Consider the following 17,754-nt stretch of genomic DNA (forward strand, 5'->3'; position numbering starts at 1 on the left):
AGCAGCAGCTATCCTGTTTCTTTTATTATTATTATTATTTATATATATTTTTTTCAGGGGGTCCTGTATGTGCTACATTGCAAGCTTTTCACTTGAAAAAAAAATACTTTTAGATGAAGCAGTGAAATAATCTCATGCAGCTAATTCACACATGGGAAGTCTTAGGTATATGTGAGGTAAATGCCTGGAGGCACCAGTGGTGGGAGAGGTGAGGTGACCCCGTGGGACCATGTCACTTGTGATCATATACACGTTGGAAATATTAAATTACTTTGGTAATATTAAATTATCAGCTTGTGTGGGTTTTCCTAGGGATTTGATCCTTTCCTTGTTCTGCCCAAGCTGTGCTCTACCTCTGCATGAACGCCAAATTCAGCAGGCTGTCGTGGCAGAAGAGGCAAACCACATATCCTGCAGCTCAGTGTTTTCTTAATTTCTATTATTTTGCTGTCCTGTCCAGAGATGCTATTCATTGTTTATTTATTTCATATGTGTGTGTGAGCTGCTGCTGAAACATAATGGAGCAAAAAAAAACCCTTCCAGAGCTGGTAAACAAGGGATTAATAACTAACTGGAGCATGTATTAATAGATCGCTTACCTTCTGAAAATACACAGGGCATTAAAAACTTACGGGACTGAGAACATCTACTGACACCGCTGTGGCACTGCGGGATTTGCCCTGCATGTCAGGGCCAGCTTGAGGTAAGTGGCCCATGTCCCAAAAACAGGGTCCTTGGGTGACCCCAGGGCTGTTGGTGACTCCGGGAAGCACCAGGGATGGCCCTGGAGAGGTTTCACAAATGGCTAAAGCCCGAGCTGTCCCTGAAGAGCAAGATCCTGCCCTGCCAACTATTTATTCCAGCCCTGAGATGGGGACAGACCCTGAAAAAGGGGTTGGGAGCCCATAGCATGAAACCCTTGTGGGGTGGAGGTGTGGGCAGGTTGGGTGATAGTTTATATAATAAATTCAAGGATCTGTTGCTGGCTGGTTTCTGAGATGTGGCGAATTTGGAGGCTACCAGCATCACTCCGTCCCACTGAGTAGCTTTACTTGCCAGGCTGGTTGGGAAGGTGATGCGTTTTGGGTCAGTTTCTGGCATTTTGGAGGCAGCATGTCCCTTGCTGTCCTGGGAGCTTTCTGACTCACAGTTACCAGGCACCCTCTGCACCTTGCCTCACTGGGCTCGAGTCCCAAGGGACTGCTCCAGCTGTGCATGCTGCACGGCCCCACACAGGCACTAACAGAGGAGAACTGGGCAAAGGAATAAATTAAAAATCAAGAAAAGGGACGTGCAGCCCTTCCCTGCCTCAGTTTCCCCAGGGAGGGCGGGAGCTGCTCCACGTCGCAGCCTCCCAGAGCGAACTGCATAGTGGGAAGCCACTCGTGGAGCTTTCTGACCCTTCTTCCAGCAGATTTAACCTTAAATTTAAACCCAACTCAGAGCTTGTCCTGCTGAACTCCGAGCTTTTCCTCACAACCATGGCGCCCCCCCCCCTCCCCTCGGTGCCGGGCCGCCATTTCCCGGCCCTGCTCCCGCCTCCGCCCCCTCACGGCCAGGGAGCCGTGGCCGAGCTGATCCGGGTTAAAGGCTGGTTGTTTACCAGCTCTGGAAGCTTTTTTATTTTTTATTTTTTCCCTCTACCCGCTCCTGCGGGGCAGCTCTGAAGGGTAATTGTGTATGTGTGTGTGTGTCGGGGGACGGTTTGTTTTGGCAAGGAGGGGAAATGTGGAAGGAACGAAATGGTTCTGCACAAGGTGCTGGGGCAGAAAGCCCTGCAGGCTCCGAGCCCCAAATCTTGCCGATACCTTTATGAAAAAGAAAAAAAGGGATCCTGGAAGTTTGCTGTGCTTGTCATGCATCGACTTAAATCCTGTCCTTGCTTTAACCCCCTTGAAAAAAAACAGGCTGCACTAGGTGCATAATCCACCCCCCCTTTCCTCTGCTTTCTCTCTCCCTCTTACTCCCCTCCCTGTTTCCTCTTTTTTTAAAGAGATACGTATTTGCTTATTTTTATTTTAAAGCTCCAGCTTGTGCACGGCCTGTAGGGGACGTCAGGTGCGGGCGTGGTGCCTGCTGCAGCAGCGGGCACGTGGTTGAGGGAGCTGGACAAGAGGGCTCCTTGCAGCAACCTGGGTGCAAACCCCACTCAGTGCTTCCACTGCCCATAAAACACCCCACAACACCGCCCTACAGCTGCGAGTGTCCCCAGGGGAGGTATCTGGGGGGTCTGCTTGGGTGTTCCTAGTGGGGTGGCTGCTCTGGAGTCCTGAGAGTGACTGTGGTGTCCCCCAACAGCACCCATGGAGTACGTCAGCACGAGGGGAGGCTCAAGGGCTGTCGACTTCGAGGGAGCCCTCTTCTCTGGATATGCTCCTGATGGTGGCCTCTTCATGCCCCGGAGCATCCCTTTGCTGGACGAGGCCACCCTGCGGAGCTGGAGCCGCCTCTCCTACCCTGAGCTGGTGAAGGAGCTGTGCTCCGTCTTCATCGCCCCTGAGCTGGTCCCGCGGAGGACGCTAAACGGTGAGCCTCAAATGGGCAGTGGGAGCTGTTTGCAGGGATACGTGTGAGGATTTTGGGGTGTTTGGATGCTGCCACCTGCATTAGCCCCATCTTCTTGCAGCCCCCAGAGGATGGAGCTGGCTGCACCATTGCCTGATCTGTTTTCTGTCCTCCTTTCCATTGCCTTGCTGGGGCTTGTTACCTTCTGGACAAGGTGTTCTCTATGTGCTGATGGGGACTGTGGTGATTGCAGCAGCAGTAGCTGGTGCTGTGGGGCGGCTGACTGCTGGGAAACTGCTGTGCTGGCTCCAGACTTGATATCGCATCAGGGTTTTCTGCTGCTCCATGCTTTGTAATGTTTTTAAGCCATCCCTTCCACCAGAGGGCACCTACAACCTCTGTCTGAACAGTGCACTGTAATAAAATCTGGGTTTCCTTATTTTATGTTTTAACACAGTTTGCTTTGATAGTGTCAGGTTTTCCCTGGGGGTACTTACTGTAGAGCTACTGAAGGCAACAGCGCACGTCAATATTCCTCCTAACAGCTAAGAGTAACTTGTTGGATATCTGTCACCTCTTCAGCAACTGAGAGTCTTGGGCTTCGCAGAAAGCTTCCCAGGAGCATAAAGAACACAGACGCAGGAAGCCACTGGTCAAAAAAAGTAATTCTCTGCCTAGCCTGACATCCTCTTTAATCCTTTTCCCTCTAGATCTGATTGACAGGGCCTTCAGCAGATTCAGACACAAGGATGTTGTCCATATGTCCAGGCTGAAAGATGGGCTGAATGTTCTGGAGCTCTGGCATGGGGTTACTTATGCTTTTAAGGATCTGTCCTTGTCCTGCACTGGACAGTTTTTGCAGTACTTCTTGGAGAAAAAACAGAAGCACATCACTATTCTGGTGGGTGAGTATTCCTCTTTGTGGGGGGTAGAACTTCTGGGCAGGTCTTTACCTTGAGAGCCATCATCCCACGGCCCACCACATAGATGCCCCAGGGTGGTACTGCCTCGTGGGTGGCTGGTGAGCGATCTCCAGCCAATGCCAGGGAAGCTTCTCTAACCAAAACCATCTCATAGAGCATCTCTACATCTTTTTCTTAAAGTGTGGTGATGCAGGTTTGACGGATGTCTCAATGTTTGCTTCTCTTGGTTCTCTGCTGCTTTGAAACAGGGACTTCGGGGGACACAGGCAGCTCAGCCATCGAGAGTGTGAGGGGCCAGCAGAACATGGACATCTTTGTTCTGCTGCCCAAAGGGCTCTGCACGCAGATACAGGAACTTCAGATGACCACTGTCATTGAAGACAACGTCCATGTCTTTGCTGGTTGGTATTACTGTTGAACTATGTTGTGGTCCTTCTGTGTTGAAACCATGACCCTGACAGTCTGTGGGGGCTGCTGTTTTTGTAGTTGCAGCCAGCCAGGTCATTTCTATGGTGGTCACTGTGCCCAGATGTCTGGCTAACTCTTAGCACATGTTCCCAATTTGATGGTCAAGTGGTTCAAGGCTTTCTTTTCTCCCCGCCTCAGACTAGAGCTGTCTCCATGCAGTCAGTTGGTGTTCAGCTGCACTGGGTTCAACACCATTTCTTGGAACTAAAGGGATCAAAGGTGATCCCTTCCTTCACCTTCATGGGGGATTCACACCCCTAACTGTGTCCTCCTTGTGTATCACCACGGAGTGTTTGAGCTGTGCCATGATCTTTTTCATTCAGGCATGTCTCACCTTGACATCTCACAGGAGATGGCAAGCGTTTGCCTTCCTAATTTGCCTTCTGGTCTTATTTCTGAGCAGAAATACTTTGTGCCTGGTGCGCTGATGTCAGTAGATGTAATCTTTCCTTTCTCTTTTTGACAGCTCATGGGAACTCCGATCAAATCGATGAGGTGATCAAGGAGCTGTTTGCTGATGTCGATTTTTCCAGAAAATACAATCTGATGAGCTTGAATTCGGTCAATTGGTCAAGGATTATGGTGCAGATTGCTCACCACTTCTACGCTTACTTCCAGTGTGCCCCGTCCCTGGATACCACCCCGCTGCCAGTGGTGGAAATTGTTGTGCCAACAGGAGGAGGAGGAAATATCACAGGTGAAGGGAAAAAAGATGGGTTAGATAGGGAAGAGAGAGAGTGTTCTGTGACCTATGGACTAAAAGCGTTTTGCAAATGCTGGGTATTGCTGTTTATTAAAACACCCACTCGCTGGTAGGATTTCTTCAGAAGCCCTTACATTTATTACTCATGTATGGTTATTACTCATTCAGGTGTCACTGATGATTTGCAAGGTGCAGAAAATCCCAAACCACCCCTTGATGGTGACATAGCTATCTTGAGGATGCGCACGTTAGAAGAGGGCAGAATGTGTTTGGTCCAGAAAAGAGGGAAAATACTGTGGGTCCTATTCCTTGAGTAAGACTTTAACAAAGGTGCGGAGTCATGCCTGATCCTACTCTGGTTTAGACGGTAGTGCACAGTCAAGAGAACCACTCCTAATTGCATGATCTGGCCTTTTAAATTCAAGTTCTTGATTGCCTCCACTCTGAAATAGGTGCACCACAGTATTAGGAAAGCAGTGCAGGATTTGATGCATTCAACTGCATTCACTGTATTTCCAGGACACCCTTCTGAGGTAGCATTAATAAGCTGCAAGAATCCCACAACTTCATCTCTCTTGCATGAATGGCAGCCACCTGACCACTTAGTCCTCTGCTCGTCCATCTTCAAATCTGGAGATTTTCCTGGACTGGTTTGTTAGGAGCTTTGTGTCCCAGGATTTTATATTCTGGGGTTCTACCAAAGCATTTAAGATAGGTGTCTGGGAGTTTATGAGGGTTTGTTGTTTGTGGCTACTTCTAAACTAGATGCCCAATCAATTTATGAAGTGACTTCTCTGCTAAATCTCCTTTGAATGTTTCTTTTTCATGTATGCATGCATTTTTTCACTTTTTTTTTAAAGCTGGCTGTATTGCCCAGAAGATGGGTCTTCCAATTCAACTGGTTGCTGTGGTTAACAGTAACGACATCATTCATAGGGCTGTTCAGCACGGAGATTTCTCAGCGTCAGAGCACGTGAAGGCTACGTTAGCACCAGCCATGGATATTCAGGTACATCATGAATTGGTACAAATGGGAAAATACTGAACATTACATATTTTCATAATTTTTTCCTTGTACTTTGTTACGTGTGGTTTATAAGACCATAATTCTGCCACTGGCAATGCCTCTCAGTGATACATTGAGAGCTGTGACTCACGCTGAGCCTTTATGCTGCAGACTGCTGAGCTGAGATACACCACCTTACTTTTCAGGGCTTGACTTTATAATCTTACTCATTCAATGCTGGGCTTCTAGGGGTTCGTTGTGTAAGCTTAGAAAGAGGGAAATCTTCTCAAAAACTCCGTGATGCTTGGAACGTGACAGGATTTATACTTCTCTAAGGGTTTTGTTGGTGCTTCTGAAAGGCTCCACCAAGAGCAGGAGAAGAAGGAAGGAAGGTAGAGTAGCCCAGAAGAAATTCCTCCTCTGTAGCTGTCTGCAATTTGTGCAGAGCAGAACAAGTCCCAGCAGGCAAAGGCATCAGAAATGAGAAGTCATGGAAGGACAGAAAGCAAATGCCTGGAAGCAAATACCAGCAAATAATAACAGCAAATACTCTTTCATACCTACCCTGTGATCCACAGGGATTGGATGGGCTTCCAAACAAGTGACCAAGGTCTGAAATAATAGGTGTTTTATCACCGTGGCCTTAAGCTACTTGGATTTTCCAAAAGCTGTTCAAATGCACTGGGAGGACCTGGGAGCCTGGAGGAACTGCCATGCTTTGCAGAGAATATGTTCTTGTGCCCCAGTCTCTGGACTATTGTGGCCTACAGCTTGAATTTCATCCTGAGGCATGAATTTGTGAGGCCCCTCAGGTCTCAAAGGGTGGCTGGGCTCCTCTCTTGGCATATGTTGGGGTGGGAAGGGGAGGTGGCTGGGTGAGGTGATGTCCAGAGGTCCCCAGAAAGCTAAACAGCTCTGTCCCTCTGCCTGCCCTTCTCCAAAGCTGCATGGGATGTCATTGTTAGCTCATGTCTGAAGCATCCATTCAAACCTTTCCATAGCTCAGCACATCATGGGGTAGTTCATGCTGGATGTGGGAACAGCAGAAGGAAGGAGGGAAGAAGGGACAGCAGGAGAAAGATGCTGGAGGCACCCCTGGTAGCAGGTCATCGAAGTCCTAGCATGCTGACATGTCCTTCTCAGGACACCCAGCTCAGGAAGCAGACGACAGCCCCAAACCAGGGGACAGCCTAAAGCAAAGGGCAGGCTACGCCCAGACTGCAGTGCAGATTACAGGCTGAAGGCACTGGGAGATAATGGTGGGAAGATGAAGAACAGGAATGGAGCCCTAAGCCACCCAGATAAGGACACGGAAGGCTGAGTAAGTCCTAATCACTCGCAAGGTAGGACAGTATGGAGAGACAGAGGGTCACAGGTGCTGTCAGCTCTTAAAAGGTGCAAAGAACTCAGCCAAAACCAGCACTTGACTGCAACATAGGAACAACCCCAGAAACGTGATGAAGACCTGGTCTGGTGTCCCTTGTGTCTGTCCCTACAAAATGTTTCAGCAAAACCACTTGGATGAATGCTTCTTGGTGCTTGCAAGCATGTGGGAATGAGACAGGGAGCAGCAAAATTTGTTCGGGACCCTCCTGAATGGCCTTGCACTGAGTCTTGCTGCCGTGTTGCAACACCAGTTGCTACATAGCCATACAGACCTGTCAGGCCCTATATGTGCCTTACATGTTCATAAAGGTTATCGGGCAGCCCTGCAGGGAGCTGAGTGTCTCATTAAGTCACATAGGAGCTGTGTGATTCACAGCAGCATCTGCAACACGAAGTGAACAGCTGGATATTTCTGGTTCTCGAACGCGTGGTGTGTTATTAGCTTCCTTTCCTCAAGGTGATCATACAGATGTGGTCTTGTCATCAGTTTATTAGTTGTCCCCTCATTATTATTATTATTTTTTTTTAATCTGATGGTCACTGCCAGACTGCTCTGACAGGTCAGAGGTCTGAAGGATATCGAGTTCCCAAAGACAAGGCTTGGGAATGTAGCTGTGCAGGGGGAGGATGTAAAGGCCAGGGAGAAGATGCAAGCCTTCTCCAAGAAAAAGGTAGCAATAGGACCTCAACCCTAATCAGACATCAGAGAACCCACACAGCTCCTCTCCCCAAGACAGACGGACACGTTTCCATGCTCACATACTGTCTTTGTCATTCCAGGAGCCTTGCAATGTGGAGAGGATCCTTTGGCTGCTGTCAGGCTGTGACGGCCACCTGGTGAAAACGTTGATGGAACAATTCACCGCGTTGAAAAGCCTGAAGCTGCCGGAGGATCTGCACAGGAAGGTCAGTCCCTGTGCCCGTGCCTCTGCGTGTAAGGAGAGTTACTGTTGTCAGTCGTTCTCGACTCATTTTCAGAATTATAAAAGGCATATTGGAGAGTTTCCAAGCTAAAGTAGAAGTGTTAAGACGGAAGAGCTTTATTTCAGTGCACGTGCATGGAGATGTTAATAAAAAGGTGGTTTTTATTTATTTTTTTTTCTTTTTAAAAGAAATATTTTCTTTTTAAAATTAATTAAAAACACCTGTGACCTTTCAGGTAGGATATGAAGCCACCACCGCTTCCTTTTGGCCACTCCAGTGCCAGTGTTGGCTGTGCATTGAGGCAGGCCGTGGTGGACTGGACAGTGGGTGCTGGCACAAAGTGAGCGTGGTGTTGGGGGATGGGTCTGCTGGGTCCACAATTACATTTATATTTATATTTTTGTATTTATGTATTTATAATAATAATAAATAATGTAAAAATACATTATTAAAAAAAATGGGGGAAGGCGGTGCTGGAAAATGCCCCTCTCTCACCTTCAGCAGCCACCCCTTTTCTTTATTCCCCGAGGGAACCCCCACCCCAATTGCAGCCTCCAGCCTCCCTAATCCTGCGTTGCTGGGTGCCCGTGGTATCGGCTCCCTCGAGGGAAGTGTGTGCGGTGATGATGCCCGGTGCAAACCTTTGTTTCCCTTCCTGCAGCTCTCCGAGACTCTGCGCTCAAGCTCGGCATCCGACGAGGACATCGTGCGAGCCATGCGGCGCTGCTGGGAGGAGAACCAGCGCCTGCTGTGCCCCCACACAGCCGTGGCTGCTCACTACCACTACTTGCAGCTGGACAGCTGTGCCAGCAGGTAGGAACTTGCACAAGGACAGCCACAATCCAGTGTGTTAGGGATGAGAACATCTTCCCCATGTGTTCCTCCTGTACCTCCAGCTCGGGGCTGTCTTGCTTCAAAAGCTTTTCTCGCTTCTCTTTCCTTTTCAGCACGCCCCGGTGTTGCTTAGCATCAGCCTCCGCTGCCAAATTTCAGGACGCCGTGCTGCGAGCGGGCCTGGTTCCTCAGCTCCCTCCTGAAATCACCGCCCTGACGGCGATGGAGACCCGCTCCACTGCCCTGCAGCGGGGGGAGGACTGGGCACGAGTGCTCCGGGAGCGTGTTGCAGCTGTGGTGCGGCGCTGGGAGGCACGGCGGGGTGGGTCTGTTCCCCCAGGACTGCAGGGAGGTGCTGGGCAGGTCGTCACGCAGGGCTGAGCTCTTGGGATGTGGCTGGTGATGCCTCCCAGGGCTCATTCTCCATTCTCAGGAATTTTTGCTCCTGTGTTACACTGGCTGAGGAGCCTACACTTTCTGTACAACGAATTATTCGCAGAACATACTTTGGCACTGAATTATGTGGACTATTTCACAAAATCTTCAGAAAATAGCTCTGTAATTATACCTTCTTTTTCCTATAAATTCGTGAAAGCTGATTGAAATGCTGAAGAAACCTATTTGTTCCATCATTACCAGCCATCACAGGAAGCTCCCTTAAAATTATCCACAATCATCACCTTCCTGAACATTATTCGGTGGCTCTGGCCCTGAACATCATGTTCGAGACCCACCTGAAGGAGTACTGCCAGGTGTCACTGCTGAGCCATCGTGGTTTTCTCCTGAGCAGCTACTTGGTGGAAGTAACAAACACGTTTTCTGTTCCAGTAAAAACTGGAGGTGAGCTGTGGGCATTACATCAATTAATTACATCAATCTCCAAGGGGAGATATCCCCTGGAGCCTCCTGGGCACTCGGGGGACCATTGGCCCTACAAAATGTGGGGTTACAGAATCACAGAATTTCTAGGTTGAAAGAGACCTCAAGATCATCGAGTCCAACCTCTGACCTAACACTAACAGTCCCCACTAAACCATATCCCTAAGCTCTACATCTAAACGTCTTTTGAAGACTTAAAAAAGGTTTTGAAGCTGCAGTCCTGTGCTGGCCTTGGGAATAAGATGTTTGAATCTTTGAATAAGATGAATCCAGGGCTGGAGTGGATCTGCTCTCAGGGGTCATCCCTGACCAAGGAAACTTCATATAATAGCAGTAAATAGTGGGTGTTGTCCCTGGGCGTGGTTATTTTAGGGGTGTCAGCCACCAGCGCTGCTTTTTGGTGCTGTATCTCGCAGCTTTGGGTCCGAGTCCTGCTGCAGGTTCTTCCCGGGCAACTTCCACTGAAACAACTAGGAAATGGGAAATTCCCCTTATCTGCAGACTGAAACTTCTGGGCTTTCAATACCACGTTCCCATCGTACACATATAAATATATAAATACCTCGTGTGGGAGCTGCCTCCACAAGTCGTGCATCTGGCAGGAATCTCGTGTGCCTAAAAAGGAAAAAAAAATAAGATGGGAATAATTACACCGGGGGGGAAAAATCCCCTTTTGCCATCAAAAAAAAAAAAAAAAAAAAAAAAAATTCCCCTTTGACATCAAAGGAGGTCCTGTAATGGGAGGGTTAATTTGAAGGTTTAGTGGCATTTAGCGGGGTAAAAGTGAATGCTGTGAAGTGAATCAGTGTGGGGTTTTGCAGAATGTGCGGGGAGCCTTGCCTGGGCTGCGAGCTGCTGTGCTGGCACCCGGGGTGCCTTCTCCTCTGCCCCTCGGTGCAGCCCGATGCTCCCTTCCCCGTGAAACCCTGCTGGAAGGAAGGGAACCATACCTCTACCGAGGCTGCCCCCATCCCAAAAACGAGGTCCTTTCTTTTTGCTGCAGGAACCAGCTTATTTAAAGATAACACAAGAAGGACAGCAGAATGCCTCTTGTTTGAGCAACAGCGCAGCATCAGCCTTGCTCCTAACGCTGCACAGCCTCCAGGCCAAGACATCAAGTCCCTATAAATGACAGTGGTGAAGGTGAGAACCCCCCCCATCCCGCTCAAACCCTGTGGTCAGCTGCTCCTTGCCTTCTGCTGCACGTTATTCTAGTCAGACTCCACCACCTTGAGTAGTCGCCTCCCCCAAATCTTGCGGTTCTCGGACAGGGCCGGCTGCCCGGCTGTAATTTAGCTCTTAATCATAGCTTTAGACGCCCCGTGAGGGGGGAGAGGCCCGAAATTGCAGGCAGCTCCGCATCCAAGCGAAAGGTTGCAAATCCGGCCGGCCAGGAGCTGCGGGGAGGACGGGGTGAGGGGGGCCGGGCTTGCATCCCACCAAAATCTGGTGTGTTGGCGAGCAGAAATGGAGCAAAAATGGAACAGAAATGGAGCAGCGAGAGGCGAGCGTGTCCCCTCACTCCTCTCCCATCCCTGAAACATCCAGCTAGGGACCTGGTCCTGGGCAGGAGGTGGAAGGGGGCTTAATCCCTAAATATCCTTTAGGGTAGTGGTGCAGTTCCAGCTGTTTTGAGGGCAGGACACTGTGAAACCTCTCTTAGGGCTCTGGAGGCAGGGAAAGCCTGTTCCTCTTGAGGACAGAGGGGGAAGGCGCAGCGTGCAGGGATGCTGCACCCCTGCAGAGGGCAATGCGCTGCTGCTCAACATGGTCCTGCTGTGGGAACAGGTTGGGGACAGCTCCCAGCAGGTCCCACGGGCTGCTCAGGGAACTTGGTGCTCCCATACTGGGGCTTTTGCTCCTGTTTCAGCCCCAAAATGAGTGCTCAGAGCTGGTTTTGCTCCTCCTCGGTCTCTGGCTGAGTGTCAAGGAATAACTGTGCAGAGAAGTGGATGGTGCTGGCTTGGTGGTGCCTCCTCACCATCCTTGAGAGGTGCTGAGGGCTCCTCAACGTGATTCTGGGCATGGCAAGACATCATTTCTGTGCCGTCCAGAGCCGTGCACAAATCCAGGCCAGACCTGTGAAATAATTCATCTCGTACCTCAGCCCCTTACCCTTATCTCCAGCAAAAACACCAGTTTCAGGTCCCACACCCTGAGCAGAGCTGACCTGTGTGTCCGAGGAGGTGATGATGCCCACAGGTCATCCTCCAGGGGGGCTAAGAGTCTCACCAGGGATGATCTCCAGAGGCTGGGACACAGAAGGGAGATGGCTGGGACAACTGCTCCTAAACCCTGAGTACCTCGTGGGGAAAGGTAGCGTGTTGGGATGGAGATGTAGGGTGTTGGGATGGAGTTGTTTCGTCTCTCCAATCATCAATAGTGCCATTAAAAGTGCTATTAATTAAACAGGGACATGGGACAACAGGCTGTTTGCAGGGCTGGCCACACTAAAACAAGGGAGGATATACAAATCCACAAAGGGCTGAGGATGGAGATAATATTTCCCACAAACAGAGCAGTTCAGCCTCTGTCCATCGCCATCCACCAGCTCATGGGCACCTGCCCTGTTCCTCCCGCACATGGGGCTGATTTTGGGGCATTTCCTCAGCTGAACGGGGCGTCACGTCCTCCTCCAGCGTTCCCTTTATGGGCTGGAGGGAGGAGCCCGCAGCGCAGTGAACGAGAAGCCAATTCTTTAAACCAGCATTCTGAAGGTTTGGGAGTTTGAATTATTATTTATAATACCCTGGGGGCGCTGTGTAATTTATGGACAGGTATGAAGACAAGTAGGCGCTCAGACATGGGGATGAGCCCGGTGTAAATGCCGAGATAGAAAGATAGATAGATGGATAAATGGAGATAAGGTTCTTGGCCAGGAGAGCTGGAGATTGAAAGGCCTGCTCCTAAAGATCTCGGCTGTCCTAGGGTAATAGCTACTACACCAGTACTCCCACTCCGTGAAAAGTCATCTCGAATCTGGTGCAAATGGTTTGTTTACTCTTTTTTTTTTTTCCCTTAAATTAATTTATCCCAAGTGCAAGAAAAAAAAAAAAGAGGGTTGCTTTGTTGTTGCAATTTGCTGCTAGGCATTCCTATGTGTGCTAATGATAAGTATTAATTAAATAGCTTGCTGTTGTCTTTTAAATGCAGTTCTTTCAGGCTGTAATTAAACACAGACACCCAGCCCTTTCTGTCTGCATAGAAAGAGGCAGGCAGGCCTCCGGAGCTCTGCACTTCTTTCCTTGTAGCAGGAGAGAAGTGGAAAATGAGGCAAAACCAGTTTCCACTGAAAACTCACCACCCTGTGCTTGTCCTTCACGGGGAAAGCAACCAGCTAAAGGAAATTAAAGGAATGCGACTTCCAAGATACCAGCCCTGCAATCAAAGTAAGTTTATATGCCCTTAAGATTTTCCAGCTTCATACATTTTAAAGGCGGAGGAGATGGCTTTGCTTGATCTCCGGTGCGAGGCAGGCTGCTGAATACCACGCTGCCGTGTTCATCGAGCCCAGCAACTTCTTGGCTTGTGAACGTCTTGATGTGAAGATCTGGAGATAAGAGTCCATCCCTCCTACTCCCTCGCTAGATTTTTTTCACCCTTGCTGTGAAGGAGCAGGCAGTGGTGTAAGTCCCCTCCTGTGGTCAATATTGATCTCGCAGCTCAGGGTGCTGGGGAAACCCTCTCACCTCCCTGGCCTCAGCGAGGAACTCGGCACACACACACTCTCTGGCAAAGCAAATTAAAAAGTCAGATGCTGACAGGAGAGAAGGCAACCCCCAAATAAAGCTCTCAAGCCATCCACGATGCTGAACAGCACCTCCACCTGATCTTAGTGCTGCCCCTAGAGGCAAATAGGCTTCGTGGGGATCAATAGGGATGCTGAGGAGAATTCAATGCAGCGTTGACAGTGTGGAAGACTCAGCAGCTGCACGTGTGTCTTTGTGTGGATGCAAACACAGGAGGCTGCATTTCTGTCATTTATAACCTGAGGTCTGCAGTGCCTGTATAACAAACCTGCAGGTCATCTCTGACAGCCGCACTGCCTGCAAAAGTGTCCCCAGTTTGGGGTGGTGACAGCTCCCATCCTTCCCAGAAAACCACCACAGCCCTTTTGGGTGCCAAGACCCACTTTTGCAGCTGGATGGAGCTGAATTTGCCATGTCCTTTTCTGTGTCCCCAGCCCCATAACTTTGTCTTCCCCAAGGTTTTAATGCCATCAGATGGGCATTTACAGGGCACAGGACAGGATCTGGGGACACAGACAGGGCTCAGGAGAGGACTTTTCCTGATTATTTGCATTTTAGGAAGGAAGGAGAGAGAAAAAAAAGTGAAAGGAGAAAAAAAAAGCTAGCTTGCATTTAGAAATTACATATTTAATTGAAAAGGAATTTGGATTTGTTTGGGTTCTGATAAAATATTTTTTTTCCACCAAAAATAAGCTGGTTTTGATCAGAAAATAAAATAAAAAAATAATCTGAGCTTTCCCTTCCCCCCTCCCCCTTCCAATCTATTTTTAAGTCCCAATTACTCATTTTTAGTCAAAAGAGCTAAAATTATGTTTAATCTTTGGGAAAGGAAGCAAAGCAGGTTGTTTAGGAATTTTGGAAATCTTAGAAACCTTTACAACACCGCATCCAGCAAAAGCAGCACCTTGTCTTGAATTATTTTTGTTTTTACTTCCTCAAGTCCACAATACCTGACTGGGGGAAAAGGTGATGGGGGTGAGGACAAGGGTATTTCATGTGATTCTGCACTCTCCATCTCCTTGCTTTTGCTTTGCAGCTCCTGGGGCAGACAATGTCCAGGTGTTTGCACATGAACACGAAGCATCAGTGGGATGCTGTGCTCAGGGACGGGAGAGGCAGAAGGACGTGTGTGTGAACACAGCACTATTGGGAGCAGGACCTAACTGTGCTAGACCTCATCTCGACATGGAAAAATGGCATTTTCTCCACCAATGTTTAAAGCAGAGCTTTAAGCAAAAGCAGGGACAGGGACGGGGCCCTTTGCTGCAGCGGGGATCCCTCCTGCTGCCCGTGGCACCGCTCGGGCTCCGTCCCCAGCTCCCTGCGGGGTGCAGCCATCCCAGCCTCCGGGCTGCTCGTGGGGATTAGCCGCGCTGTGCTCCCTCAGCCCATCACGTGCGTCCAGGAGTTTTAATTGTTGCCTTTAAGATAATTACAGGCTGGAGGCAGCGAGCAGGAAGAGCCCCGTGGATTCGCACCGGGGTTTGAGCGCACTGTTGTGCGGGATACAGGAGATTTGCCCCGGAGCAAGTGGGGTACCCCAGGGGGAGCATCCCCCAGCCTGGGTGCAGGGTTAAATCCCTTTGCAGGTTTGTCCCCAAGCCAAGCTGTCCCTTCCTAGCCCACTGACTGGGCAGGGTGGGCAGCTGCAAGGGGCGAGGGCACCTTCGCTCAGTCCCAGCGCTCCCAGTGAGGTGAACCATGTGATTTTTATTTTTTTGAAGGAAATTGTGGTTAATCCTGGTCTGTTTCTGGCTATCCATCCTCCTCGGCTGGAGAAACCCTCTCTCTGATTTTTAAGAGAGGCCACCTGCTTGTTTTTGAGGGCTCCAGCCAGCGTGAAACCCAGCAAGGGGCTCTTGTCTCCGCATTTGTGGTAGGCTCTGTATTTTAAAACAAAGATGAGATTTCAGCCAAAGCCAAGAACTTGCTCTCCTTCAAGCTGCTGATTGCAGGGTGCCTCATGGCACCGTTGTGGGGACCTGCTTAGTACTTGTAGAGCTACAGCTGTGGGCACTGTGCTGGACCTAAAACCCACCCAAACCCAGATTTGGGCATCCTGAGGGGCTCTGTCCCTGCTGTGGGACACGTTGGCAGAGGGGTGACACAGTCACCTATCGCTCGGTTACCTCCCACCCCCGCTGCTCTCACAGACACCCATATTCCTGCAAATGTTTGTTTTGCAGCTCCAGTAATGACGTGCTCGCTCCCCGAGACAAAACTGCGGGGCCTGGCGTTATCTAACAAACTCCTTTTGGCACAAGCGCCTCCGTACCAGCCTTTTCTGCCCATTCCCGGGATTATCAGCCATCTCTGCAGCCAGCCCCAGCCCTCGTCTCTCATTCCTAGTTAATTGGTGTGAAATTGGAGCGAGTTCTCAGGTGATAATGTGTTTGCATTTACTGCTTCACTGAACCACCCTCGCCACTCAATCCCAGCTTCATTAAAGCCTCAAGCGGAGCTTGTGCTCCTGGCTGTGAGCTTCAAACCCTATTTCCTGCGCGGCAGACACACAGCCTAACACATGTCAGGCCGACAGCTTGAGCGGAGCTGCCGGTAACGAGCAGGATCCGGCCCTGGGCACTGCTCCGGGAAGATCAGCCTCACGTCGGAGCGATGCTCCGAGTCCCCGCCACGGCTTTTGCGCCGCGCCGGCTGGCTCCCGCGCTTGGGAAGGCGTATTTGGTGCCCTTTAATTATCTTTGATTAATGAATTAATTAAATATTTTTTTTTTTTCCTGCAGCGCTTTGAAGATAAAAAGCGTTCACCTGAATTCCGTGATTAGTATTTAAAGACTCCAACAAAATATTTGTAGGCAGAAAAAACCTAACCGAGGAATGCCTGTGTTCAGACACTCAATGGGGCCCGTTCATGGGGACGGATTCCACGGTTATTATTAGCAATAGGGTTATCTTTGGCATCATCTTTTTATGCACAACACGCTATTGGATTCCACGCGGGCCTTGGGGCAGGAGGCATACAAATTAGAGCGGGTTCAAGCCTTGCAAGTGTTTTTCTTGCAACCGGGGTTGAAGTTTGGCGAGATCCACCGTGGTTATATTTAGGATCATTTGGGAGGGTTTCGGGGCAATTTGAGCACCCTGGGATGCTCACAGCCTGGGGGGAGAAGCGTATGCCTGGGGGAATGCCAGCTTTGCCAGAAAACCCTTTTATCTCAGGCAATAAGTGACAGAACGTGGAAAAACAGTCTCAGCTTGTGCCAGAGGTGGCTCTGAGCATCCCCTCGCTGTGTGAGGCTGCACAGGTCCAGCCACGGCCCCAGGCTCTGGCAGGTCTGGACACAGCAGGGATGGGGACACCCGGAGGCACGTTTTGGGGAGCCAGGGCTCTGCTAGCACGAGCATCTTTGTGCCCAGCTGGATGTGCCAAGGGGTCCCACCTGTCCCCGACCCCACAGAGCCTGGCACAGGACTGGTGGTGATGGCTCGATCCGGCCTGAGAGCAACTGCTGCTTGATTTGATTGCATTTCTTGCTGCTGGGGAGCTGGAGGTAGGAGTTGGGGTTGTGGTGGTGGTTTTGTGTTGCTTTTTTTTTTTTTCTATTTTTTTTTTAACAAGTGGTGGGTGTGATTTTCAAACGTGCTCCCCTCCGGCACGTCTCTGCCGGCGAGCGCCCCATGATGCCCACAGCCACCTCCCTTTGCGTCCCACCCCGTCCTTCTCCCCAAATCCAGCCACGGGTGGGAGGAGGCGAAGCCAGATTCAGCTCAAATCCCTCATCCCCAATATCTAGGGCTCCTTGTCAGCTGCCCCAAAACCCTCCCCAAAAATCCCAGCACCCGCCGTCCTCGCTGCGCCCAGCCCCGGCGCGGGCAGAGCCGAAACACTTTCAAACGGCGCGGCGATCCCCTGTAGCCTAGTTTTTAGGGAAAGCATTTCGTAGCTGGTTTTTCTCTTTGTGACTAAACGTGGTTATTAGGCCCTGAGTGCATCATTAAACCTGTTATTAAAAGTAAACGCACTCAGCAGAGTAGACCAGCGTGCAGCAAGCTCATCCAGGACGCTGGACCCTCTGGAAAAGTCATTATCATTTGTATTCAAAGTGAACCTAGTTAAGAACATATTGGACTAATTCAGGGCCTTAGAGCTATTAAAATGACTGCCATTAAAAATAAATATGTTAGGCAGAATGTGCTGCATAATTAGGATTATTACAGTGTTTACTCTGATTGTCTTGTACGCTGGCCTCTCATTTAAGAGGCTGTTTGTATGTATATAGAATATATACGCTATATATACATATACATTCGTGGTAATGTTTCTAACGATATATATTTGGTTATCTGCTGTGTTAAAACATCTCTGCAGGAGAAATTTGACTTCCTCGTTGCAGGATGAGACAGAGCCCTGGCGGG

General features: G+C 49.8%; 1 protein-coding gene across 4 annotated transcripts; it reads left to right on the forward strand.

The window, feature by feature from the left end:
• Positions 1–40: 40 nt before the first annotated feature.
• THNSL2 (threonine synthase like 2) lies at positions 41–9,348 on the forward strand. 4 transcript variants are annotated; one of them, XM_027455758.3, is made up of 10 exons: positions 41–176; positions 617–703; positions 2,299–2,526; positions 3,216–3,410; positions 3,677–3,829; positions 4,363–4,593; positions 5,460–5,608; positions 7,772–7,897; positions 8,577–8,728; positions 8,863–9,348. In XM_027455758.3, exons 3-10 carry the CDS (start codon positions 2,304–2,306, stop codon positions 9,128–9,130), a joined length of 1,497 nt encoding a protein of 498 aa, XP_027311559.3. In that variant the 5' UTR covers positions 41–176; positions 617–703; positions 2,299–2,303; the 3' UTR covers positions 9,131–9,348. The 4 variants fall into 4 exon arrangements, with proteins under 4 accessions (XP_027311559.3, XP_027311560.3, XP_012958639.5 ...); XM_027455759.3 differs by lacking the exon at positions 41–176 and adding an exon at positions 190–208; XM_013103185.5 differs by lacking the exons at positions 41–176; positions 617–703 and adding an exon at positions 1,517–1,670.
• Positions 9,349–17,754: the final 8,406 nt, after the last annotated feature.

Source organism: Anas platyrhynchos, chromosome 4 (genome assembly GCF_047663525.1).
Source record: "Anas platyrhynchos isolate ZD024472 breed Pekin duck chromosome 4, IASCAAS_PekinDuck_T2T, whole genome shotgun sequence".
Taxonomy (NCBI): Eukaryota; Metazoa; Chordata; class Aves; order Anseriformes; family Anatidae; genus Anas; species Anas platyrhynchos.

Excerpts from the sequence above, each read along its gene's own strand:
- THNSL2 (XM_027455758.3), top strand. The coding sequence starts at position 2,304 with ATGGAGTACGTCAGCACGAGGGGAGGCTCAAGGGCTGTCGACTTCGAG. Across the intron at positions 3,411-3,676 it reads GCACATCACTATTCTGGTGG|GGACTTCGGGGGACACAGGC; the intron begins GTGAGTATTCCT and ends GCTTTGAAACAG. Across the intron at positions 7,898-8,576 it reads CGGAGGATCTGCACAGGAAG|CTCTCCGAGACTCTGCGCTC; the intron begins GTCAGTCCCTGT and ends CCCTTCCTGCAG.